At 39.0% G+C, this 26,869-nt stretch overlaps 1 protein-coding gene across 1 annotated transcript in view; it reads left to right on the top strand.

Moving 5' to 3' along the window:
* Positions 1-26,869, top strand: part of vps50 (VPS50 subunit of EARP/GARPII complex) — a 95,539-nt gene that overhangs the window by 26,157 nt on the left and 42,513 nt on the right. The window contains exons 10-16 of the mRNA XM_019262658.2: positions 5,018-5,060; positions 6,475-6,573; positions 9,717-9,857; positions 17,018-17,150; positions 24,976-25,067; positions 25,229-25,323; positions 26,315-26,413. Of these exons, the coding sequence (XP_019118203.1) occupies positions 5,018-5,060; positions 6,475-6,573; positions 9,717-9,857; positions 17,018-17,150; positions 24,976-25,067; positions 25,229-25,323; positions 26,315-26,413 (702 nt within the window). The remainder of the gene's footprint in view (positions 1-5,017; positions 5,061-6,474; positions 6,574-9,716; positions 9,858-17,017; positions 17,151-24,975; positions 25,068-25,228; positions 25,324-26,314; positions 26,414-26,869) is intronic.

Genomic DNA, 26,869 nt, shown 5'->3' with positions numbered 1-26,869 from the left:
AAGCTGTCTGTGTCACTACTGTAGGTCCAGATGTGTCAAACGTGTATGTGGCATCTGGATAGAAATTCGATTGCCCTCTTCATCTGTGCTGTCCTTTGCAATATGCTAATACCACTTCTTGCATGTTGTCGTTTTCTAACATTGATGCATTGATCACACATCTGTCATGCTTTACACTAGCAAGCTCTCTGCCCAAAATTGCTAGAACGCTGACGGCAGCATTGCCCCCTCCCTAAGTAGCTATATGCCGCTCTGTTGCACTCTGATTAACCTTTTAGCTATGCTTTTCCATGCGCTACTAAATTACCTAGATGGAGGCTTTATTTCATGACTGCCCTTCTTTTGTCTCTGTCCCCAACCCCCTTTTAAAAGTCAGTATTTTCCCCCAAAAAGGCACTTACACACCCTCATGCTCCGTCTCAGTCTGTTTTCATCAGTCGGGCAGCTGTTGGCTAGCAATACCCGTAAATGTCAGTACTACTGTGGCCTTAGAAAAACAAAGTTGTAATCTCTAGCCTAGAGGGCCTCTGTAGTATTGTGAGCCACACATATGGCAGTAATAAATGTAATACTTACAGACATGTTAAACTGACTATCTACATTTTCCCCTGGTTACAGCTCAAGAGATTTCCTATAGGACATAAAATCTAAAATGTTCGGCTTCTATCTGCCAACTTTAACCCCGCACTTTGTTATTTCAGATCAATTTATCTCTTGCAAAACTAGTATTCTGAATAAAAATCCTCAATTCTGTGCCACAAAATCAAATAACTTCATACAAAATTGCACAGCTCTTTCATCACACACATATCTCACACATCACATTAATTCAAAGATTTAAACCATACACATATACAAAAAAATATTGGATACAGGTATGGTTTAACTGAAGAAGTTTCAATGCTACTTTAATTTTGGTAGGAATTATACCATAGTGGTTCTTTTTCAAAGTTGTGTACCACCTTGCACCGCCATGTTTTTATCTTAGCCCTATCGGACAAAACAAACACTGGCCCCATAATAGGGTATTTTTCGTGGCCACTGTAGTTTCTCCTGCAATCTGCAACTACACTGCTAGATGCCACTAAATCTTACACTCGAGTCCTCTAAAGTACATTGTGCGTCTTTTTGGTGCTAATTTTAACAGGTTTTATGTACTGTTGGGTAGTTTTGGCCTTTGCCCAACATTGTGCCCATGATGCCTCAATAATTCCAGGCCTCTTAAAGGTATCAAGTACCAATACCCAACACTACTATAATTTTTTTTCTTTATTTTAAACCACTTATGATACAAAAATATCAGTGGTTTATTCTAGGTGGAGCTCCTCTTCTTCAGCTAATTGCCATATTAATATTGCGGGAGGTGGCTTGTTGAGGCGTGCCGATCTACTTAAAGTACTGGGCGTTTCAGCTGCATGTTCATGAGAAGCAAAGCGCAGAGGACTTCTGCATTCATGTTGGTGTCTCAAATACACAAACAATTTTTTTGCAGGTTGTCCCAGATGACACTGAAACACTACAGCAGTCACCAATGTATTCAGAGCCACGGTGCCACTTTTCTCCTGTCTGTGGTTGCAGTAGATTTTCATTTGTAGGCTGTAGTGCAGATTTTACAAGAAGATGCCGGTGCATCTTGCCAAGACCCCCCCCTCCCCCTCCCCCTCTCTAGCACTGACAACAACAGCAGGATTGTAGGACGTACTCAAAGTCAGGTCAGTCTGATCTGAACATTTGTTTTAGGGTGTTTCCCTTCTTTCTGGCAGATTTGCTTTCACACACACAAAAATTCAGCTGTACCGCAGTGCATTTTTCTGGTTTTCTATCACCAACAAATACTTGGAAGAGAGATTTTATTTTTTTTTATTTGCACTCGCAGTCTTTTTTATTATGTGCTCCAATTAAATCCAGGCTGCATTAATTCCTCCAACAAACCCATTTTACCCAGACATGTTATCTGCTTTTAATTAGATGTTCACTTAAGGTGCTGTACTGAATCGTCAGTATAAGTCACCATGTTTATTATTCGAGCCCTCGGGTCCTTAAATTTTCATGTGATGGCCCAAGTAACATTGGAGCCCATAAGTCTGAACTGTGTGCATGGAGAAAGAGACACAATCACACTATAGACACCAGGGTAAAATATCTAAATATTACATCCAATCTTGCACAAACCAAAGAATAGTCATTGCACATCCTCTTGGTCTGGTGTGATACATTTTTCCCACTGCTTGTTCTCCAAACTCATTTTTTTCTTTAAGTCGTTTTCTTCTTCTCTCTGTTAGTTTCCCCCTAGCCAACTATGCGTCACTCTTTGAAGGCCTTCCCTTGCCAATTTGTTGTCTCTCTGCCTGCCCTGCAACAGTGACTAACATGACTAGAGCAGGAAAAAAAAAAGCATTCTCACAAAATCTAAGCAACCTGCAGGACCCTGAAAATCCCAGAAGTCCACCACACAATGTCTTTTAGCAAGTCAGCAGTCACTGTGGAGGAACTTGCCTAAGGCCCTGTGGACATCTAACGCCAGTGCTAATTGAAAACGTGGTGGAAAAGAAACACCCTGATTTCCACGTGACCCTAACAATCTGTGGGTTCCCTGCAGGAAACAGGTTGTTAATTAGATTTTTCTTCTCATCTGTTATTTATGCATTCTATCTGATCATGGAGGGGTGCCAGTGTGTGGGGAGGAGCTGCATCTCTACACACATAAACACTCAGTGGACAGCTATCGTATTACATACATACTAACAGTAGGACTGGATTATATAGTCACCTGGGAGACTTCTTAAAAGAAGATCAAGGTTCTTGTTGGTTTGTTAACCATACACACAGGGAGTGTGTAATTTTAGCTTTGTGGTTATTATGGGTAACATCCGTTTAGATGATGTGAAGAGGCAGGCTATTGGTTAGGCTGATAGCCATGTGTTTTAGGAATAGTTTAAGATTTTGGGAAATACACTCACTACACACCTCTTCCTATCTCAGAGTGACATTGGATACCACTGTCAGGTTTGTCTCTAAATATGGATGGAACCAAAATCTGCCTTTATATTATATGTTTGTGCTTTTGCAGAGAAGTTTCACAAATTATGTCTTGGCTAGTGTGGAAGTCACTGACTTGGCCTGGCTTTTGGTTAAACAAACAATATAACATGTTAATTTGTTAAGCATACTAGTGCTCGTAGGTGTAGTTGTTCGGAGCGTGCCAGACTAGCCGTTGTCCCTTGTCTTTATGCTAAGCGAATCACCTGGTAGCTCTAGATTTATATTTGCTGTATACACTCGATGGCCGTATCGATTTTCTCATCTAACTTTTGGCAAAAAAAGAATGACTTTTTCGTTAATATGTGTATTTTAGTTCCTATAACCAGTAATCGTGGGTCATGTTGCTGCCCAGTCCTTAATGTTTGAGTGGTTCCCGCTCTGTGATATTGCAGTGGAGTGCTGATCTTGTGGGATGTCTCATATGCTCTTCGAGTTCAGTACAGTTTGTGGTTTAGCTTCCATTACTCTACCACACTGCAGTGTGGGAGTGCACTTGAACGATTTGTGATGAACAGGGCATTTATCCTGTTGTCCTCTACTTCTCTGGCGTATCTTCTTAGTGCAGCTGCCAGAACTGTAAGCCTTTGTTTAGCACTCTCCTGGGCGTTGCAGACATTCAGATGTATTTCTTCAGGAGCCAGGACCTGACATTGATCTGTTCACTACTCTGTAGTTGAGCCAGCTTACTTACCACTTGTTTTCTTTAAATTGGTTTCCAGTCATGGTTTCTATTGAAGATACTCGTTGTGGCTTACCTGACTGAGTTTGTAGCTGGTGTCACCATTGCTGCGGCACATATCAACTCATTAGATTCAGTTAAAATGTAGTAGTAATCCCTTGTCATATGGATTGATGGTAAAATGTTGGCATTTGTGTGTAGCTCATCTGTATGTAGCATCACACTGTACTTACTGGCCATTATGTATCTCTGCTTTTTTGGGACAGTTCCCTCCATCAGTCTCTAGTCTAGTCTAGGATTCCTGTCTGTTACTCATCCGTAACATTTCTCTCACACACAGCCAAATAAAAAAGGCTTACAGTACATCAAGTTTTTCAAATGGCATGCTCTTTTTGTTGCATGTTTTGTATTCGTCCTGTGGGACTCAGTCTGCAGTCTCCTCTCCGTTTTTTCGCCCCCCTCCTCCTCACTCCATCCCCGACTGAAGTTAAGATGCTTAATTAGCAATTTGTTAAGGACATTCTCTCCCTTGGGCGACTGCGGTCTCACAAGGCACAACATAAGAGGGAGCTGACCTGAAAAAGACCCCAAGCAAAGCAGGGACAGAGGCAGAGAAACGGTGGAATAGAGGATGATTATGAATGGGCGCAGTGCATGGGGGGGAGTCACAAGGGAATCGGTGGTGTCTTGGGATGGGTGAAATAATCGTGATATCTGTTGCTACTTTGCAGCTTTTCAGCTGAAAGCATTTCCTGGGATGAGGCAAATTCTAAGCACGCTGCAAGGATGCGTAGGCGTTTTTTTTTTCATCTGTGAAAGTCTGGTTCATGCACTGACACTCATAATTTCCAAATACAAAACACTGGAAACTCACTGTCCTAAAATATTTGTTGGAAATAAATCTTTTGCCCTGACTGTATGCTGTTGTTGTTGTTGTTGCTGTTTTATTTTCATGATTTAATGTCAGAATTCATGATTTATCTGCTAAAAGTCTAAAAGTTATGATTGGGTATGATTGTTACTTGTGTAATGTTTTGTTTATTTTTCTGTTTTATATCATTAAAAAATTGAGAATATTTGTAATTTTTTGACTAACAACAACAAACAATTTTGAGAAATTTGCTCCAGTAACTTGGATGTTTGCCATTACTTTTGGCTTTTTCTAAATACCTTAAACTCTTTAATATCAGTGCACTACTCGTATGTAGTGCACAGATATTAAAAAAGTTAATAGATTCCATATTCTGCTTCAGAGTTGAAATAACCCTCATCAATTTTTTTCTTCTCCCTCCACAGCGAATTGAACTCCAAACTTCAAGACACCCTGGAACAAATAGAGGTATGTGCTTCACTGATTTATGTCTAATTCCACTGTTTTAAAGCAATAACAGTAAAGAGACCTTCAGCAGTGAGTAATATTTTGCTCTAACCTTGTAATTTTCCCCACATCTGAAAGATACAATTTCTACTTCATTTTGACACTTTGATAGTTTGGCTTTCTCATTTTGGGTCTGTCAAATATCGACACGTTTATGAAGTCATTATTGTGAGTGCACTGTAAATTATATTTGTTTCATCTCTGGCTGTGTCGTGATACTCTTGTGTGATAAATTGTATGCAGAGCAATTTTCTCTGCTCCACTGCCGCTGCGCTTCGGTGGATTAATTACTCACAGTGTTGTCTGTACACAAGAAACGGGCGTGCATGCACACTCACACACAAACGTAGCCGTGCTTGTTTGTTTATCTGTCAGCCTGAGTTTGTGATTAAGCAAAGAAAAAAATCAGAAAGGTAAACATTTGCACAAAGGATTTTTGGTATCCAGCAGCCTCGTCTTAAGAGTGGTAAAAGCCATGAACATATATACACTCCATATATACACATAATCATCTCCTACTGTCCAGGTCCACAATAGAAAAGGTCATGTCATTGAAGTGAAACAATTCTTCCAGGAATAAAACCACTTTCTGTTCGCTTAGTATGATAAGGCACAGTAGAAATGCAGACAGTGTGTCACGAAGATTTGGTGCTTCTGAATAAAGTCATCATAACCAAAAACTACATTTACATACTGTATTTAAACAGAATACATGTAGGATTCCTGTGAAAATGATGTGTTACTTTCAGCTCAGCTCAGTCATTCTGTCCGTGGGCACGTACTGTCCTCTGCCATAGTGTGTCTTTGCTACAAGCAATAGGGGGCGCCAAAGACTTTAAATATAGTGTATTTAACCATCAGATGACCTCTCCATCTACTCCACAGGACTATTCAATAACCCATAATTAGACCAATTTACAATTCACGTCAAATAATCACTGAAATAGAGCTTTGTTCTGTCAACGGTAGTCATTACGTTATGTTCGCGTGCAGCTTTAATCATAAGGCATGAGAAAAAGTGTGGTGATGAAAGGTGTTTGATCGCCTAACCTTTGTCAGCACTTTATTCTTTGAGGTCGGCTTATTGTGTCAGGGTTACACATCCTTGAACATGACAACTTCCTGGTAACCTTGTCTTAATTTCCTACAACTCTTTTTTTTTTTTTTTTTTTGTATCTCTCTGTCAAAGACCTTTACACACACACACACTCTTGCATATTTTTCATCCACACCCAATTAACTGCCCTTGGCCTTGTGTGGTAGATATACATCTACACATCTATATCTAAATCCCTGGGATTAATGTTGATAATCCTGCTCTTTTCTCTTCCACTCACTTTCTATCCTTTTGTCATCTATCCATTTCTGCCTCCAGGAGCAGCTTGATGTCGCCCTGTCGAAGACTTGTAAGCACTTTGATGTTTCACACTACACCAAGGTCCAGCTGGCTTACACGCTCCTGGGAAAGACACAGGTCAGTGGTTTGACTTGTCTACAGGGTCACGGGGAATGGCTAAACATGACCGAATGTCTTGGTCCTACTGTTGCCCTCACTGCGTATGTCCTTTTCTTTTAAGGGGGTGGGGGGGGACTAAATGTCAGCATTTCTTTTAAAAGCTTTTATTATTCATCTTGGCTGTTTTGCGCCTTAACAGTATTTCAGGGTTGCGTGCATTCAGTCTGCAGTGTTGCTTACTTACTTTCATGACCTTTTGCAATCATTTAGATTAGGTAAGGCTGGTTAAACCATCACGGAAAACGTGAGGATGTAATTTGGTTCTTTCAAGTCTGTCTTTGTCATTATTATTCCTTCTCGCCTATGTGGATAGTTTTCACTCCAGTGAGCAAGTTCAAGGTCTTCTCATTGGAAGAATTGTGAAGAATTTCGGATGCAGGGCGTGTATGTCAACCTTTTGTGATTATGTAACGCTCTGCTCACTGCCAATCAACTGACACACACAGAAATCACGCACAGAAAGGAAGTGGGTCCTCCAAAACTAATCCTTGGCTAATATAAATGAAACTCAGATGATGCTGTCACAACATGTTTGAATTAACACATTTTTACAGTCCATCTGCAGCTGTTAAAACTTCATATTCACAACAATAATCCTGCAGTTTCTAATAATAATTCAAGAGAAGAAACGCTGTAACCCCATATGACACCGATTATCTCTTTTATCACCAGTGCCTTTCTTTCTCTTTCATAACACAGGCACTCCATCATCATCATCGTCTCCAGCATCACGCTTAGCTCTGATCTCTTTAACTTTCACATTCCTTCTTCCCTTTTCTTCACAGCCCAGACTTAATGCTCGCTGCTTAGGTGTAAAACAATTTCAGCTCATGACTTGAGTCGTACGCGAGTGTTGTAAGCTTTGTGCTTCCATTATCCTTGAAATATTTGTTACGTTCCGACAAGTAGGAGAACTTTGTGGCTAAGTAATGGCTGAAATGAGTAACCATCCAGCTGTGTATGATCATTTTGAACAATGTTGAGTCTGCTATGTCTGAAAATGACCAAATTTGAACACCTTTTGGCTAAGTATGTGGGGATTTGTGATACCAAAAAAACACTGTTGCATCCTTTATGCAGCATTTTCAACCCCTGCAGCTTGTGCCCTGCACATATTTTTGCTGAGCCTACTGGTGATAGTAATTCAAGTGAAGGTTCGATGCTTAGGGCTTATGGTGGATGTTGGAGCCGGGCCACATTGTACTCAGTGGATGTGTGGATGCTTGCCAGTGTAAAATGTTGTTACACTGGGTGAATTAAGTTCTGCAGACATAGCATTTTATTGTACAGCTGTTGTACAGTGTAAGTTCTGTTAATTATTGGAGTAGATGTTATAAAATATAATTAGGTCACCTTCTCCACATTATCAAGTGGCAGAACTGATTGATGCTTTTTTTTTTTCTTTTTTTTTGAGGAGTTCATTGCAAATCAAAAATAATTCACAGCCTGGCACTCGTACAGCAACGAACATATTGTGTCGTTTTTATTCAGAACTTAAGGCACCGTTAGTGTTAATAAATACGCTGCCTCTTGACATCAGCATCTGGCCTTGACAAAACTTGTTTAGAATGACTAATGTTGAGCATTGTCGCATTCAGAAGTCAACCAAAGAGTCGTTGTTGACTGTCTCTTGCCTACGTCACATCTTTCCTGACTCTGTGTTGCTCACAGTTACATTCTTGTGTATGTCTGAATCATAGCTTTTTCTCACTTTCAGCACACACACACACACACACACACACACACACACACACACACACACAAATCTGCTTGTTTGTTATAAATGGCTGCAGAAGAACAAGTCTGTTTGCAGCTGATCAACAGGTTTGACTAAAGACTAGTGGATGCAGGTTATAATGGCTATTGTGATGTTAGTGGCCATAGTTGCCTCCTTTTTCTTGTTGTTGGTGTTTTTAGGACACATGAAGTGAAACTCTCGTAATAAAGAATGAAGAAATGTTTTAATTACTTTTGTAGCAGGATGGATGCGGGCAACATTTTGTAGCCATGAGCTTGTGGTAAGAAAATTTGATAGCACTGCAACACCCATTATCTATAGGGTTTTGTTCAATACTGTGCCCACATTCACTGCGACTCTGGTGTCCAAAAATCACTAGCATCCTATAGAGAGAATGTGGGTGCTGCAAAACAGAACCTAATGGTACATGAAAGTGGATGCTCACAGAAACTTAGGACCCAGCTCTGCAACTCCTCTCAGCATTTAAGCATCTTTTTTTGTTTTAGATTTTTTTTTGGCCTTTTCAACCTTTTATTTGATAGAGACAGCTGAAGAGTGACAGGAATGTGACGAGAGAGAGATGGTGAATGACATGCAGCAAAGGGCCGCAGGTCGGATTTGAACCCTGGGCCACTGCAGCGAGGACTGAGCATTTCGTACATGGGGCGGATGCTCTACCGACTGAGCTAACCAACAACCATCTTTTTTTGTTTTAAAGTCAGCTGCTTTACTGTTTACTCTCACTGTTCTCATTGGAAACTTTTCCAGTTCAAATGGCAGACAGACAAAATTAGCATCTAGCTGGGGAAGATTGTTGAACTTTAAGCGACTGAGAGTGTTTGTGGAAACCGTAACAGATAAAAGAAGAGTGAATATTGGATTTCAAATTAATGCTATTGCTGCTCTGCATCTGTTTCAAGTAGGCCACTGCCTGCTAATGTATTAACCATGAAATTTTCAGCCGGCTGTGCTACCATACCATTAATATGCTTCTGCCATTGTGTTTGTGTATGTGTTTCTTGCCATTTTTGCTTCATTAATTACACTTTCTACAGCAAACAGAACTGGTTTCAGAGATGTGACTCATAAAAACTGGAGGCAAAATTGCCCATTTTCACTTGGACTTGAACACTGCAGTTTCCGGGGTAGACAGCTATCCTCATTTTCCCTCATACCATCTTGTGTAACAGACAGAATACGTCTGCAAACAATTTAAAATATTGAGTGTACAGCATGTGTCTCCAAGACGTTTGATTTCCAATTTCCCTGCTGCTTACCTTTTCTTTCTCCACACTGGCAGATGTCGGGGACATCCTGATGTAATAGTTTTCATAACGGTGTATTTGGCTCTCTCTCTCTGCAGACTGCTATGGACCAGCTCCACATGCACTTCACCCAGGCCATCCACAACACAGTGTTCCAAGTGGTGCTGGGATATGTGGAGCTGTGTGCTGGCAACGCTGATACCAAGTTTCAGAAGATGCAGTACAAGGACCTGTGCACGGTAAGAAATGAATGTGAATGGTTAGTCGATTTATTCTACCAATTTTCACCCTTTTTATCTGTAATTGAACAGCTTTTTGGTTCCATCGCCTTTGATAGATGCCAGTGCAAAGACTAACCACTTCTTCTGCACTTTAACATGCTGAAAGGACACACACTCACACACTTCACCAACATTACGCCTCAAGCTTTCTTATTATCCTGTAGCTAAGTGAAAAACGCCTTATTTCATGACAAGAAAGAGTGAAATGAAGGAGGAGAGGAAAGCGAGGAGAATGTGATTGAGAACAAGAAGGGGCGGTTATATAGTAACCCTTCACTATGAGATAATTAATCTTGCTCACAATACAGAACCAATACACTGCAGAAGCAGCACTTTGTAACTGGGCTCTCCATACTGGGATACATGCTTCAGTTCCCTCTCTATCTTGTACTTTCCCCCACCGATCAAAATAAATCACATTTGCATGGCCAGCAAGCCATAGCTTGGCCAATTCATCATGAACTCGCCAGGAATTTTCTTCCCCAGGGGATGTGTTACAGTCTGACCTACAGTGTGGAGGGGCATATAGATGTATAGTTAAAGGTTATTCCTGTGCAGTTTTATTTTTTTACAGCCTCTCCTGATATGTCAGCTGTCATAGTTTTTCTTCCTCCCTTACTATCTAGCTCCATGTTGGCCTTGCAGTCTGACTACACAGCTTTTACTTGGAGGCATTGCCCACTGTACTCATATCTGCAATGCCCTGTCCTTTACCTCTTACCTTCATGCGACCTCTCCTCCTCCTTACTACTCATCTTTCCCCGCTTCCTGCTTTTATTTCTGTCTGTTAAAACATGTTTTCCTATCCCAGTCGGTAAGTAGCTTGGAAGGAGCGATATTCAATTTGTTAGTTTGACTAGTGGTTACCGTTTTAAAGAAATACTCCTTTTACTATAGAGCACAAGGGGAATATGATTACACCATAACAGACAAATAATTATATATAATACAACAAGAACAACAATATGATGACGTTATTATATCAATTATAATTAGGATTTCTTTATTATAAAGAATTCCACGTCAAATGAATCAACACACACGACGGGATTTTGCAGTGAAAAGTGAGTTTGTTTTTAAGGTGTCATACTAAATGAATTTCAAGATAAGATAAGATACAGTTCCAGATAAATTGGAAGTTTCCAGATTCTTTTTGTTTTCAGGTTACATTTTCCTAAGATATTCATTTATATTTGTCATTTGACTTTTTTTATGAGAAAATATATTAAACTACTCTCAAATTTTAGACGTCTTCCACATGCTTTTGTTTTGTTGTACATAGTGTGTATTTTGTATTCAATGAGATATTACATTCTTTCTTAAAGTGTCATACTTTACTGTCCACCTTTTTTTTTTCTGTGGACCTAAATGCTATTAGGCTTACTGGAAATCCCTTGAAATACCATGCGCCTGCAACCGTACAGTAGTTACAGACACATTTGCTGTTTACTTGTGTTTGACAAATACCCTGTCAGCACGCTGTGTTACCGTGATGATCCCACTCATACGACAGACACGCACATGGACTGTACAAACACTCCTACCAACTTAAGATTGATGGGATGTGTCTTTACACTCTCGGTGGTGTGATCATGATTGATAGGGCAGCACATAAACACACAGTTGCACCCAATGAAGCGGTATCTTAACAACCACACGCAGTATATTTGTGTGAGACCAATTTCAGCCTGTTCTTATCTTTTTGCTTACTTATTTCCTTACGGTGGAATATTTTCAGGCACTTATGTGCCTGCGTTTAAACTATCAAAAGGAGAATTTATTGAAGTACCCATCTTGTATAAGGTTATGTGGTGTGCCCACACTGGACTAAGGTGGTTTTGAAGAGTTGCTAAAAATCTGAAGATGGGCTTGAACCTATTCTTTCTGAATATTTGAAATATCTTTCAGTGCCCTCTTCAGTGTAGTTTGGGATCTTGCAGGATAGAGGAACTCATTGCCTCGTCTCTCTGACTAGTATAAAATATATACCTGTGACAAGTTCTGGTTCCAGAGACTGGGTGAAAAATATGAAATCAGCCAAGCAATTCTCTCTGCTCTTTCAGCAAATACAGTTGATTCAGCGAGACTTCAAACCTGCTCCAGTGAAGGTGGTGTCAATGTTGAAAATTGTATCAATAGGAAACTTTGTGTTTGTGGAAAAGAGCAAACTTATTCAGCTGCTGCTCCCCAGATAAATAAAGCTTAAGAAAATGTTAAAGCCACGTTAGACCCTCTGAACTTATGCAACTTAAAATTCAAGGGAAATGGGAACACTCGGAAAGGTCAGTTCTGCTTGTGAAAGGGTCCTATTAATTTTACATCAACATCTCATCATTATTGGTGAGACTCACTCCTTATCAATCCCCTGGTCTGTCTGACTTTTCTCCTGATGGAAATAAGACAGTTTACCCCCAGAATCATAGGAGGTTCTCATAAAAGATGAGGTGACTATATACTTCCAACACTTACAATCAAACTTTTTTGTTCATAATGTGCATACCCACATAAGTTAGAGAACAGAATATTATTTCTGATAAGTCCACTATGTCTTTAAGTTGAGCTCTCCTCAATGGTAAAGTTGAACTTTAGCCTTATAATATTGTGTTTTTACATGTGTTATATAAAGCTGTTATCTCCTTTGATGATAGAGAAAAACCCTAAAGAATAAAAAAAAACCCAGGGTGATACATCCCACTTGATTGCGCAGTATTATTTTGATATAGGCTGACCTTTAGTGCAGTATATCTAAAGGTTGGACCATTTTACAAGGCTGTAGACACATTTACTATTTAATGTTAAGCAGTGCCACGACCTTAAGCTGATTTTTCTGTGTTTGATTAACTACTATTGTCGATTTATCATTCTCCTTTGTGTATGCTTCTGTGGAAACTGGTTTTAATAGAAAACATGTTCATTTAGTCAGTGCCTTTCTACAAAGTTGACATGTTCAATGAATCTTGTCATGCACGGCAAGACGATGAAACACACGTTCCTGTCAGAAATCTCAATCTCATACTTTATTCTCTAACCTGTATTTGAGTGTGGTTAAAGCAGTTTGGTAACTGTATGTAAAACAGTGACGATAAAGACAAGTCTTGCCTTGAACTATTGAATTATCAAAACCATTATAGTGTCAACCACTACATACAATTATTATTTTAAGGACTTTGAAAATAGCATCAGTAAACGAGAGTTACACCTGAGCAACAGAACTAAAGCATAAGGGCCAATCCAGTTTCTTCACTCATTAAAGGGTGTGCCGCAGGGTTCTCTATTGGGTCCTTTACTCTTTATAAAAAACAGGTTTGTTCACTTTTATGCAAATGATACATACATTATATAAATTGTATGTCAATTTAAATGGCGGCTGAGGCCTTTTAACCTTGACTCCTTTTATTCCATCCAGAATGCTGCAAAATATCTGAAACATGTCCTTACCTTTACAAAGACAAATCAACTCCTTTCCAGTAGATTAAATCAGGAGGCGTAGGATAATGATAAGACTTTTGTTTACAAAGTCATTTCAACAGATTTTTTTGCTTACGTAGGAACCTGTTGTACCGAACATCTTAGATGTGTTGTTAAAAATGTGTTATCTCCTGAATGTCGGCTCAAAGTTAAACCAGACTTTCTTTACATTTAACCTTAAAAACACCACATTTGTGTGTGAATGCTTAAGAGGAATCTCTCTTTTTCTCTCTTACACACAGAGTGTGCTGTACTGTACTTGTGTTTCTTTGCTGGCACAGCAGGTCTTCAGATTGCTGACTATGTTTTTGATCCCTTGCAGGTTAATCTGTTTGTTTATTCTTTTTTTGAAAGGAGGGGAGTCTGATTGTCTTCTCTTAAAGAAAGTGAATCAGCTAAATCAAGGGTCCCTCCATCTCTTTTGTAAAATGTGTGGCATTTCTTTTTCATGCATCCTCCTACACACACATCCACACATTCAACTAGGGAAAAAAATACACCTAGTGATTTGTCTTTTCAAACCACTCTTACACGGCTTGGCATGTGTTATGTGCATAATGATAGGTAACTGTCCTCAAAAAACCAAATAGCTGTTCCAAAATAGATCCCAAGCCTGCCACCTCTGAGCCCCACTGAGCTCTCATCACTGCACTTGTTCAGAAGGCTACATCCAGCAAAGTGCATGCTTGGTTCCAGCAAAACATTTTTCTTAGCTGATGTAGCTAAGGTAGCTGAGATTACGTCTTCTTAACAAACCCAGTGAAGAAGCACACGCACAAAGGCATACATCTTACCCCCACATCATCCCCCCTCACCCCAGTTGCCTGGCAACCTGCTGTTGTGATCAGTTGGTTGGTGGACATTGAATGTGAGCCTTGCTTTGTCAGAACAGGTCCCATTAGCTTACTTATCTGACCATTGGTGTTGGGGTCTTTTTGTAACTACAGCTATGTTTATCTCTAATTATTTATTTCAGACTCCAAAGCACTGGTGCATAAGTAGTTTGTTTAACTGTACACGAAAATTATAATTTTTCTGTATTATCAGAGTAGAAAAAATACTGTAGTATCATATTTAATAGTGGATACGCAGAGTATATCCAGAATACAATAAAATTATATCCAAGTGCTATTGATATTAAAAACAGCTGAAGATACCTCGAGCACAGCAGTGCTTCTCCTGGGTACCAACTGGTGCAGAGCAAACCACAATAAACCATAAATCAAATGAGCAAATGACATTAAAAACGAAAAAATGAGTGAACAATGTGTTTTGAGTGTTGTTTCATCAGGTTATTTCTGTGCTTGATTGCCATCAGGTGAAGATGGAAATACTCAGGTGCTGATTAGATGAACAGGTTCATGTTCCCCAGTACAAATGTTCTTAAGTAAGTAATGATAGGCAACAGTAACTATAATTGTAGAAGAATATTGTAAAATAAAAGTTTCCTTGTGTGTACTGAAACATTAAAGCTCTTTAGGTGAAATTATGAAGATATATAGAGGTGGTTGATACTTTGTTCTGTGGTGTAAGTGTTTAATGGCTCATGCATTGCTTATACAATATCAGGTCATGCATTGTTATTGTAGTCATTCATAAATAACATGATATTGATGATATTTTGAGTAATTTTGGACACCCGCTACTCTTTGGAAATGCCTGACATGTGCATAGTGCAGTTATCACCATTTTCATTTAGTTGTGAGAGTTTTGGTGTTTGAAATTTGAATTTGAAGATGAGTTGCTCTTGTGTATACTTACAAAAACATCCTCGGTAAGAAAACAGTGATTGATGTCAGTTGCAGCAAAGATATTATAAACCTTTTTATGCACTCAGAAAAGTTTTGAGCGCATGTCAAACAAATTTCAATGAGGATTTTGTAATAAGGTGTAATATGCTTTTCAGAATGGATGGCTAAATGTCTGATGTGTATTTAACAATGAAATGTTTATAAAAGCATCACCCTACCTCCAATATTCTGTCCTTTAATAAAGTATAACAGCTTCTTTATTTTAATAATATTGACTATTTCACTTGTAATTTTAAGAGCTAGGAATGTTTGATTACCCATCAAACTGGCCGTTGAATAGTGGTTTATGATTGACACTCATACAGTGTTTGACAGCAGTGGTTCATGGCTATTGTCCAGTTCAGCTGCCTTGGGCAATTTCTCTGTCATTACATTGCCATTACATGAAACTTTTTTGCGGATGCCTTACAGTTGGGAATGTGCTTTAGATGTCTCATTTAGAAACGCTCTGTTGAGAGATTGTCCTGGCAAGTGGTGGTTTCTCACTTCGGGACTCAAACATGCCAGAGGGAAAAGCCCGAAGGTGTGGAAGTCATGTTAGTGTCGATCTCAACAATCTTTATTGTGTGAGGCTCGCAATGTGCAATTTAAGATGCTTTTGTTGACGATAGCAGTGGTCTACAAACACTTCATTCATAATCAGTTGAAGTGCGGCTGCTGTCAACGGCACTGTTTCATTTGGCAGTGATTTATTTTTTTCTGAACATGTTGACAGGACTCTATTGCCGTGCTATTGTGTTGTAGAGCCTTGAACCACGGCAGTTATTGTGCCAGCTGCACTTTTCATAGGTGGGCCACATTTTAATTTGATTAAAAACTTTCCAGGCTGTCTGGTCAAAGAACTCAAAATCATCAAAGATGTGCATGCGTTGAAAGTGTGCAGGAAAAACAGCAGTGTGTATTATCCTTTGAGTACTATCATATATTTTAGCTGGAACGCTATGATATTTCACGAAATTATGGTTAGCCCATGTGTTCGTTAATTTTTGTCAGTTATGTCGATAATCATTTGTTTATCATTTAAAAAAAACATCGCATAAGCCATGTTTCTGGCAGCATTATCCTTGATAGATTATTTTTATTTATAAATGAATACTTTATATCCCAAGTGCTGTACAACACAGTGTCTCATAATGTGCAGAAATAATAACGTTGCCATTTTATGAAAGCAATAAGTCACTTAAGGCCTTGGGCATATAACCATTATATCACAACTGATGTATTCCTTTCTGAAGTGTAGACAGCGATTGATGACCCGCCTGCATAGACATATTCTGTATCTGCAGTTCTGGGCTTGTTATACAGGTCCTCTAACCTTTCAAAAACTCATAAGAGAAAATGCACATATATGACCTTGACACAAGTGCAGTTACCATGACAGTACGTCATTGCAATTTATATTTTTTACGTAACTTCTGAAAGGACAGTCTTTGGCTTTTGAGTCTCATTTTACTTTAGCTATAAAAGATAAAAACCGCCTGTGCCTTTTTACGTTTGAACTGAACCTCTCATGGTGTGATGTAGTATAATAGCCTTCCATAATGTGCTCATCAGTGGTATTTTACATGTATACTCATACTATCTTAATCAGTGCTTACATTAATTAGCTCTTACATAAGATGAAAGCGTTTCTTTGATACAGAAAATAGATGTTTTCCAACACGGTGTCCTTGAATGATGAGTACAAGCCGGCTTTAATTGTTTTTGTTTTTCAAAAGACTGAGACCACGTCATTTTGGTAAATGCAGTATAAGCACATCATTAAAAAAATGCGATAAAATATGACAAGGAATTTCATAAACTCAGTGACCTTGTTTTCAACACTTCTCTTGTTGGCAGCATATCACCCTGGACAGCTATATTCCCTGCCTGACCGATCTGTGCAAGGCATTGTGGGAGGTGATGCTGAGCTACCACCGCACCATGCAGTGGCATGAAGAGCATGACAAACAGGATGCCACACCCACTCCAGGTAAGAAACTATATTTAATATCTATAAACAGATATATGCGTATGAATGCAGCATCTGTAGGTAAGGGGCCATTTGTAGTCTAAGTAATCAACCAATCATATTTGAGCAGGCTTTGGTTGTAACGGTCCGTGTGAAGAGGAAAATTGGTGGAACGCACTGGCTGAAATGAGTCTCGGACGATTTAGCTTTTTATTAAGTTATCCGCAGATATCTGTTCATGCAGATGATCTGAAATGTGCCGCGTATTAAGTTGCTAATTGTACAACAGAGGAAGTCGTGGCCTGATTATCCATTATATATTTCTGGATATCTGTTGGCTACACTGGAGAGCCCGGAAACATTGGCTCTTGCCCACAGAGGCTAAATTGTCATCGCCTGTATTCTGAAGGTGATAGCTATTTAGTCCTATGACCTTTGTCCTATAGATTTTTAGAATCTTTTTCTATTCAGGAGCACTACTCTGTTCTAAACAGCCAAAGTGCAACAAAATCACACAGCTCCATGTAGTAGCATCTTTTCTTGGTGCAAATACAGATTCATAAATAAAAGATACTACCTCCCATAGAGGGATTACTGTATATGACTTGTACACCTCATGTCTTGCACAAGCTTATATTTGGTGCCTCAAACTCTAAAGTCTCTATTTGTCACCTGTTCTCTCTCTCTAGTTTTTCATTTAGACTTATTCATAAAATAACAAAGCTGCTCTATATACCCCAAGCTGAAAAAGTAAGTCACAGATTCAGTTTACAAGGATGCGGTGAACATGGGTTCAGCTTTCTCCACACTCTCAAGTGTGCCTGACTTTCCTAGCTGATTCATTTCAACGTAGAGTAGGTTTATCAGCTTTTAGACTCACAAAAAGGAATGATGGAATTTTGTTGCGTTAAAAAAGAAGAGATTATTGAATGTGTGCTCAGTACAGCACAAACATGTTTTATTTCTGCTGTGAAGTTGGACATTTTTAACATGGGGACTTTTGGAGATTGACTCGTTGTGTAGCCAGCCCCAAGTGGCCATTCGAGGAACTGCCGCTTTTAGCACTTCCGCATGCATTAGCTTCACTTTATGGTAGAAGAATGAGTCAGTATTGGAAAAATCACTGTTGGTTTCACTGTTATTGGTAAAACATCTCCTCTCTGCAACAGTACAAATAGTGTACCTCTGCGTGCCTTATGAAATTGAAATTGTTCTGACAGTCTGTCCTAATTGCATGAATATAAATGATGTGTATACATTGCTGAATTTACATTGTGAAATTAACATGACCGAGTCGATTGGTTTCAAGGACAAGTATATGCACAGGTGATGAACCATGAATGATGCATTTTTTTTTTTTTTTGTATGGAGATGTGTCATGCATGACTTTGACTGTGCTATGTGACTATGCTAATACAAACAGCACTTTGGAATCCAGCTGTCATTACTACATCTTTGGTAAAAAATTATGACTTTCCAAACATTTGGTTGTTGTCTTCAGTCACATTCTTGACCTTGTTATGTCGTGTAGACCACAGAATTTATGTTTTATCGTTTTAGAAAAGGAAATAGCAAGTAACCCGTTCTTTCTGTGCACTCTGACTCTCTGCTGGAAACTCGGTGAAGCTGTGCTCAAGTTACAGCCCATTAAGAACACCAAGACGGGTGATCACCACATCTGTGCAAACCCAAAGCTTACTTCTGGATCAACAAGAAAAGTCTTACTGGTGTCGATGCTTCTATCCATCCTGCCGTCAGCCAGATGTGAAAACATTAGTCTCAGGCAAGCTCAGTTGTCAAGGCAATACATATTTTGTGGCTTTAGCGGTAAGCTCCACTCGAAGTTGAATTTGAAGTGAAAGAAAGAAACCATACTGGCCAAAAACTTTGTTAGATATTAGCTGCAAATACAGAACTGTCAAATTAGCATGTATCCTCCTGCTGCGTATCAAAAGACATTTGCCCACCCTGTACAAAATTCATTAGGGAATTGGACGAGGACACAAGGATGTTCTGAATGGTTGGTGACATGCAAAGTCCTCATGGTGCTTCATTAGATGCCACCCTTTTCACATAGGAAAGGACATACACTACATTACCTTACATGAGGCCCATCTATCATCTCACTATTTGATTATCTCTCACCTCTGTCCTCTGTGTAAAGGTGTCCCTGACCACTGCTTTGTCCTGCCTCTCACCTTTTCTCTCTTTATCCTAATGTGCGTGTGTGTGTGTGGGTGTCCATCAGAATAGTGATTTACTGTACAAGCTTTTTCTCATTTGTCGTAGAGTATTTTGCAGTGACAACCCATCTCACACGAAAGTTCTAACGGTCAGACCCAATAATGATCACTCCTTCTCCTCTGTCATGCACACAGTCTCACCTCTTCCCTCATTCAGAAAGCGAAGAAAGAGGGCATTCCAATGAATTTAGGGTTGTGAGCTGGTCAATGTGTTGTTTTGTTTCTAGTTAATCTCTCCTCCTGATGAAAGGAAAGGTTGCTACAGGAAGTAATATAGACCAGGGTCATACACCCACCTGACAAAAAGGATTTGCTGCTGTAGCACAAACCCTGTCGTGTTTGATCAGATCGATCAAAAGGGTCGGTCCATCATGTGTCAGAGTAAATAACCATGGTCAGTTTGTATATGTGTGTCACATGTTCATACAGAGCGTGAGCATGAACCATGCAGGCTAATATTGAAATGTATGGAGGCTGTCTGCTCTGCTGCGATAAAGAAAACGATCAGTTTTCAGCTGTCAGAGCGAAAATTGGCCTTCACACCTCATTAAGGTTCAATATTAACATAGCATATAAACTAACCTGGGGAACATGCTATGTGAAACCTATAGTTTACTGACCACTTTCAGAACATATTGCATTTTTTTTTTTTGATTGACCCATTTTATCATGCTTTTGTATTCATGCTCATGAGTCAGCATTATGCACCAATCTTATCCTATTGTTTTCCTCAATATTTTCAACCTGTTTATAGATCATGTGTACACAGAAATGTGATTTATTTACAAACCCTTCAACACATTAAGGTTTGCATGTGAATTATGATTTTGTTATGCTAAAACTGCAGGGGTAAGGCCCTCGTGCGTTTGCCCCATGACTCATCAAGAACTCTGTTACCCACAATGTCACCAAAGGTCAAACACTGGTTACCACCTACGGATTGCCAAAGGGTGGCTATCGATTTTTTTTTCTTTCACTTTTTTATTGGCTATTATTAAAGCTTTCAAAGAAGTTAACCTGGGGAGGCTGTCTACACTCTCACCAGGGAGTGGGAGTTAGCAGTGATATGAACTGTACTGATAGCCACTGCAGAGTATGGGACTTAGGGATGTTTTTTTTTCTTTAAAAAATTGTCATAAAATCATCATTCACTGTACCATTCATGTGTTTTCTAAAAGAGATGAACTACTTTTGTGTCTCATTGTGCCTCTTGGCAGGCTCAATTTTGCAAGCTCAGTTGTCATGATGACATTTTAGTTTTAATCAGCTGCAGCAGGCATCTGTAAAGCAGAGGTTTTCAAACTGAAGTAGATGAGTTGAAGGGAGGGCACAGAGAGATGTGAGGCAATATCTTCCCCTCATATCTCTCACCATGTGCGAGGTAAAAGTGACAGATGCATGCTGCTTTTATGAAAACTGTCTGTTTGTAGCTTGTCTAGCTGATTTGGCGTGGTTACCAACACGGACAACGATAGCATCAACAGAGACTGTGTCGCACAACTCGTGGAGGCAATAAAGATACTTTAAAACCCTTTGCTGCAATTGGAGTTAATAATGGAACCCACTCCCTCATAATTTAATTAAATATGAACACACAATGTCAGGAAGCACTTATAGCTAATTCAGCATACTTTTAATGGTACCAATTTGCCATAAATGAAAGAAGATAAGGAATAACAAATCCAACACCATAGTGTTGGACATGGTAAACCTCGCTATATTGGGAAATTTTGGTATTTAAACTGACTCGCCGTTCTCTAAGGATTGTGGGTGTTAGTTAGGTTTTTGTAGACAAGGAAATCCCCACTCCCATTTATTCCAGTAGTGTTTTTAAAAATGTTAGTTAATGCTTCAGTACTTAAAAGTATCCAGTTGATTTTTGTCCTTTTCTTGGCACAGTCTTCTTGCTCTCTTTTCCTCACACTTCCTCCTTCCTTCTACCGTCTGCTTGTGCTCATTAAATGAAACCCAGATATGTCAAGTTGTCTTCCAAGCCCTCTGTTCTTTTGTCTTTCTAGTGAGTGATGCAATTGTATTCACCAAATCTGTCCTTAATTAATGACTCAAATTACAGCCAACGTTATAGGGCTCTCAAGGATAGTGTTTGAAAACCACCAGTTTAAAATATCCATTAAAATTACCAGATATTTTGATCGCTGCCACAGTGCAATAATTAGAAACAATTACTAGAAACGACTACAGCATGACAGTGCTTCACAAAGCTTGGATTTAAAATTCACAATGAGCACGATCACAGTAGGAATCTGAGATGAATAAAAACACCATATATTTCATATAAACTTTCTCTCTCCCTGCACACGAGATACACTTAACCATGTGAATTTAATATATGAATGAAACAGCTAGCGTGATTCATGATAGTGTTCACGACACCGACTTTGTGGTTTTATGCACTTTTGAAATTATTAACAAAGTTGTCCTGAAACCACTGGATGCTGAAACACACATGTATGTATGGCCTGAAGATTGTTAATGTATTTTCTGAGACAAAAAAGGTGAAAATTCAGTGAGAGAATTTAATCAGAATAGAGGGTTGTTAATAATTATGAGACAAAACACTGTGTCATTGCTCCAGAAAGAAGTGTAATGTAAAACTTTTTAAAATGTTTTTTGGTCGTTGAAGCTACAAATATATATATTCTAATGGATCTCAAAAACATGTAAAATATAGGACCTTTGAAATAAGATACGTGGTTTACAGACCTCATTCATAGGCTAAAGGTGGACAATTATTTCAGTGGACAATCTGTAATTATTAATGGTGTGTAATGGAAACCTGTTGTTCTGAGCTATTGCAATAACTAAAAGTTGACTTGAACTCTTCCTCAGGAGTATTCAGCCGTCTCTCACAATCCACAGTAAAACCTTTCTGCTCTTAATTGCATGCCTCACATTATGATTAACTCAGGTCCTGCGGGTAAAATGCATGTCCACATGCAGTCTGATTCAATGGGACAAGTGAGTAGGAAAACCTTGTAAGGTTAACTTGCTTTGTTTCTTAGAGGGATGATCAGAGGTATGATAATGATCAAGTGATGATTGATGAACCATGACTAAGAGTACTAATTTGTCCACTGTCTCCGTTGACACTTAAACCTCGAGAAGAATTCATATTTCAGGCCAAAAACATTAGATCTCTTTATTTGCTGATGACATACTGCTATATTTTTCAGGTTGATTTGATTGATCATTTTCGAACATTTTTAGGATATAAGGTCAATCTGTTTAAATCAACAATACTGTGCAACAGTGATTTCAAAACCTGTGACGTGAGCAGATTTTGATCTGTTGATTAACTGAGGTCCTTCCATGAATGTGTGCTGCTTTTTATTTAAACACTGCCTGTTGGTGAATAAAACTTTTCTCTTTTTGTACTTCTTTTTGTCTGTATCACCTATCACCATGTAGTAATCCCTCCACAGGCTCAAAGGTTTCAGAGCAGCTTTGTTTAATCCAGGTTCACTGATCCCAACAGAACATGAGTACAGCACTTCTTGTGTCTTTTGGTGTAGGTTTTTCTGTCAAGGTCCCATGTGTTTTTATTATTTATGTTTAGGCCCCTCACTCACAAAATCTTAGTTGTGGAAACTTTCATCAACTGTTCCTGCTCTTACTCTCTGATTTTATTTATGGGATTAGATGTACAGTGTGTCCATGTAATAATGGTGTTGTTTTAAAGTGTGTGTTGGTTATGGTGTGTCATTATGTGAACATCATATGAAATAACATTCCTTTTCTCTGAAAAATGTGACACGTGTCTAGTTTACTTGTTTAAATGGCGAGTGGTATTTAGCCTCTTCTGTTTATCCTCTGTAGACAAACGTCTCGCCCAGCAGGATCAATGTACACTGGTTGTGTTTTGACTACATCTCTGAGACGTTTGAGTCAAGCTGAGTTAAATTATGTGTTTGTGCATTCAGAATAGGACGATTAATGCCTCTCTGCCTTGTTTTCTCTGACTCGTGTGTTTAACCATCGTCTGGTTTAATGGGTAATGTAGGGCCAATGAGATATACACGTTTTGTGTCAGTGACACATTTATGTTTTCTTCTGTGCTTTGCAGACCGAAGCCTGGAAATTCTTGCCGAATGTCTTGGTCATGAATAACCCTTTCCCCTTGAAGATGGATTCACCAAATATTTTTTTTTGCCTCTAAATACACATTCTTGTCCAATACTTAACGAGAACTCTAATAACAGATGCTGCTGCTGCGTATTTGTTCACTTTGGCTTTTGCTCTCCTGCTCAGAAACAGTTGTGATCTTGTATTTGGACTTGTCATTTAGGGCATTATATACTGCGCAACACTGGATGTCCTTCAGTAATGATTTTGGTAGTTATCAGGGTGCTTTTGTGTACAGAGAGCCAGAAATGAGGTGCCTGCGTCATCTTTTGTTTTAACACATATTTCAGACATTGAATCCCTACGAGAGTAGCCCCACAGCTGATGCTGACAGCTGTAGAGTGGAGAAATAAATAAAAAAAGAATTTCCTCAACAGGACCAATAAAATAAAATAAACATTAATACAGTCAATAGAGGTGTTTTTTTCCCCTCCTCAAATAGTACTAATAACCTGTAAAGAAATGAACAAGGAAAAAACTATTTATCTAATATTCTGGATTGATGGATTTTTATTTATTTATTTATTTATTTATTTATTTTGTTTACACCTCATTTTAAAAGAAGGCTTTCTATGTACATTCTACCCAATACCAAAAGACACACAAACCACAAAAGCAAACATGAAACAAACAAAGTTTCTGTCTTAACGTGGGATTGACAGCCACCTGCTACTTGACTTTCAGACTCACTTGTGCTGGCTTTCCTGGAGATCCACTTCAAACAGAGCAAGCAGCTTAAGACTGATGCAGCCAATTTTCAGCCATGGCAAAGCATTTGTAGCTTCTACAACATTACAGCCTCTGCAGTGTTTGCACCACATGTTATTCTATCTGAGAAGTAAAAAAGAAATCAACAACAAATAAACAGAAGAGGATTGTGAGCTGATGTTGGAGGAGGGAACGCGTTCACTGGAGATGTTGGTTTCATTTTTCTGACTGACAGTGAAAAAGACCTCAACACCTCATATAAGTGCCATCCAGACCAATATTGTCCTGTTTTCTTCTAGGTCGCTGTCAGTCTTTCTGCTCTTGAGGGACTTTGTGACCTACACGCTTGTCTTGTCAGATACTGACTGACAGCCACTTTTGTACAGAAGGTCTCATGGAGTCTCCAGTTAAAATTCAGCCTGTCTCACAAACTGAAAACTTTTGACAGTACTGAAGCCAGTCAGATCTGCAGATCAACTGCACCAGATTTCCCCATTCATATCAGAATACACCAAAGCAGTCGTATTTTCAAATTAGCAAAAGGTTTTTTTCATTTGCTTCATCATCAGCCATAAGAATAAAAAGGATTCTGATCCAGTCTGCCTGTGCATCATAGTGCAGAAGTCCATTACAATAAGTAAATTAAATTATTTGAAATGACATGGTCAAACAATAGATGAATGAAACATGGATAAATGGAAATACGAGTCTCTTTGTTAGTTTTTAATTGTGATTTATTTGAACACCCTTAGATGACGCGGCAGCTTCAGAGTCTGATAAGTCGGTGGTGGACCGCAGCTACGTGAAGAAGAAGCTGGAGCACGGACTGACACGAATCTGGCAGGTCGGAAATAACCGTGTACTTTCTCACTTTGCGTGGTCTGAGCATGTCTCCTCCTTCTCCCTATCTGTTTTTTTTCCACCAGTTTTCTGTTCAACTCAGAGTTGCTCAATCACAAGTTTCCCTCCCACCAATCACCCTGTCCCTCATACTTCTCTCTTTAGGATGTCCAGTTGAAAGTGAAGGCCTACATCCTGGGAACGGACATGTCTAACTTCAAATACGATGATTTCATAGTGGTACTGGATGTCATCAGCAGGTAAGCCGCAGGGCCAGAGCAAGCCAGCTCATTCTTGTTTCCACTAATTGGTCTTCATTGCCTTTGTCCCTTTCTCCTTCTTGTCTTTTTTAAATTCTCGATTTAAGCTTGATGTGCTTTCACACGCCGTCTCTCTTTTTTCCCTCTTTGTTTCTCACAATGCTCATTTTGTCTGACATTTCCTCACTGACTCAAATTATGCAAACACTCTTACACACTAACACACGCACACGCTCCCCTTTCCGATTAGAAAGTTTTAATTAACTTTTTTTTACATGCACAGCTAAACTGAAACTATAATGCCATGTTTGTCTCAACCCATTTAAACGCCACAATTTGATTATATTGACATTTATTGTAAAGGTCTTTGAATGCACCTGAAATGATGTGTATCATGTTAATCTGTTCTGTAAATTTGAGCTCTGTGATCTAGATACAGAAAAATTTACATTTAGTGTTTGCTGATCTAATGAACCCAGCATTTGTTATCTGTGAACATACTGTAGTTGACATTATCTTGTCATTCATTGCCTTCTTAATATTCATACGTATACCTTAAAACGTCAAACTGGGTCATTGTAGATTGCTTGCTTTGGATGCAGACTCCTGTGGTCCTTTTTGTTCAATAACATCGCCTGTCCGTCTGTTGGCATCTCACCCATGCTGGCTCAGTTGTCAGTCAAACAGCGGTCCTTCTCCAGAGGCTTTGACTTCAAAGAGCTGTGTTTGCTGTATTCCTAATGATTTGACAGATTTAGAAAATCATTTTTTCATTTTTTAATGCCAAAAATCTCATCAGTTTTCAGGATTGCTTATACAAAAGCAAATACGATAGGGGTACAGAGTGAAATTTATAGACTTTTGGCTAGATAACTATTTTGTTGCTGTACTCTGTAGATAGAAATCTGGAAATCAGTAAATCAAATCATTATCTTTCCTAACTTGCAGTGTTTGCGTCATTGCACCTTCATCCTTCAACCCTCTCTTTCAGGTTAATGCAAGTCGGCGAGGAGTTCTGTGGCAGTAAGTCAGAGGTCCTGCAGGAGTCCATCAAACGCCAGAGTGTCAACTACTTTAAAAACTATCACAGGTACAGATTCTTCCAATATTTCTGGATCAAGAAAGAGGAGGTTGTAGATGAAACAGTTTTTAGACAGTAGGTTATCATGGCTTGAAAGAAAATTTTATACACAGTCACAACTGTTGGCTGCCTTGACTATGCTCTGTTCACAGCAAAACCCTCTTTGGAGTAGACGTGTAATTACATGGTAACACTCACTGAGCTGGAAGCACATTTTCTTCTTGATTAGATAACCCCCTGCCAACCACATGAATATGTATGCTTTCACACAGACAGATCGTCTGAGGAGATTCGCATTGATCAGTGTTATGATTGCCTGTCGAGAATCAATGATACACGAATGACAAATATCAGAATAGCAGAAGCCTTATTTCAAAATAGAAGAGGAGGGAGATTCAGAGGCATGATGGGGTGCATCTTGAGGTTAACAGTGATGAAATTTAGGTGACTGAAAAAAAGAGTAAG

The sequence above is a fragment of the Larimichthys crocea genome, chromosome XIII (genome assembly GCF_000972845.2).
Source record: "Larimichthys crocea isolate SSNF chromosome XIII, L_crocea_2.0, whole genome shotgun sequence".
Classification (NCBI taxonomy): domain Eukaryota; kingdom Metazoa; phylum Chordata; class Actinopteri; family Sciaenidae; genus Larimichthys; species Larimichthys crocea.
This window is presented reverse-complemented; position numbering and strand designations above follow the sequence as displayed.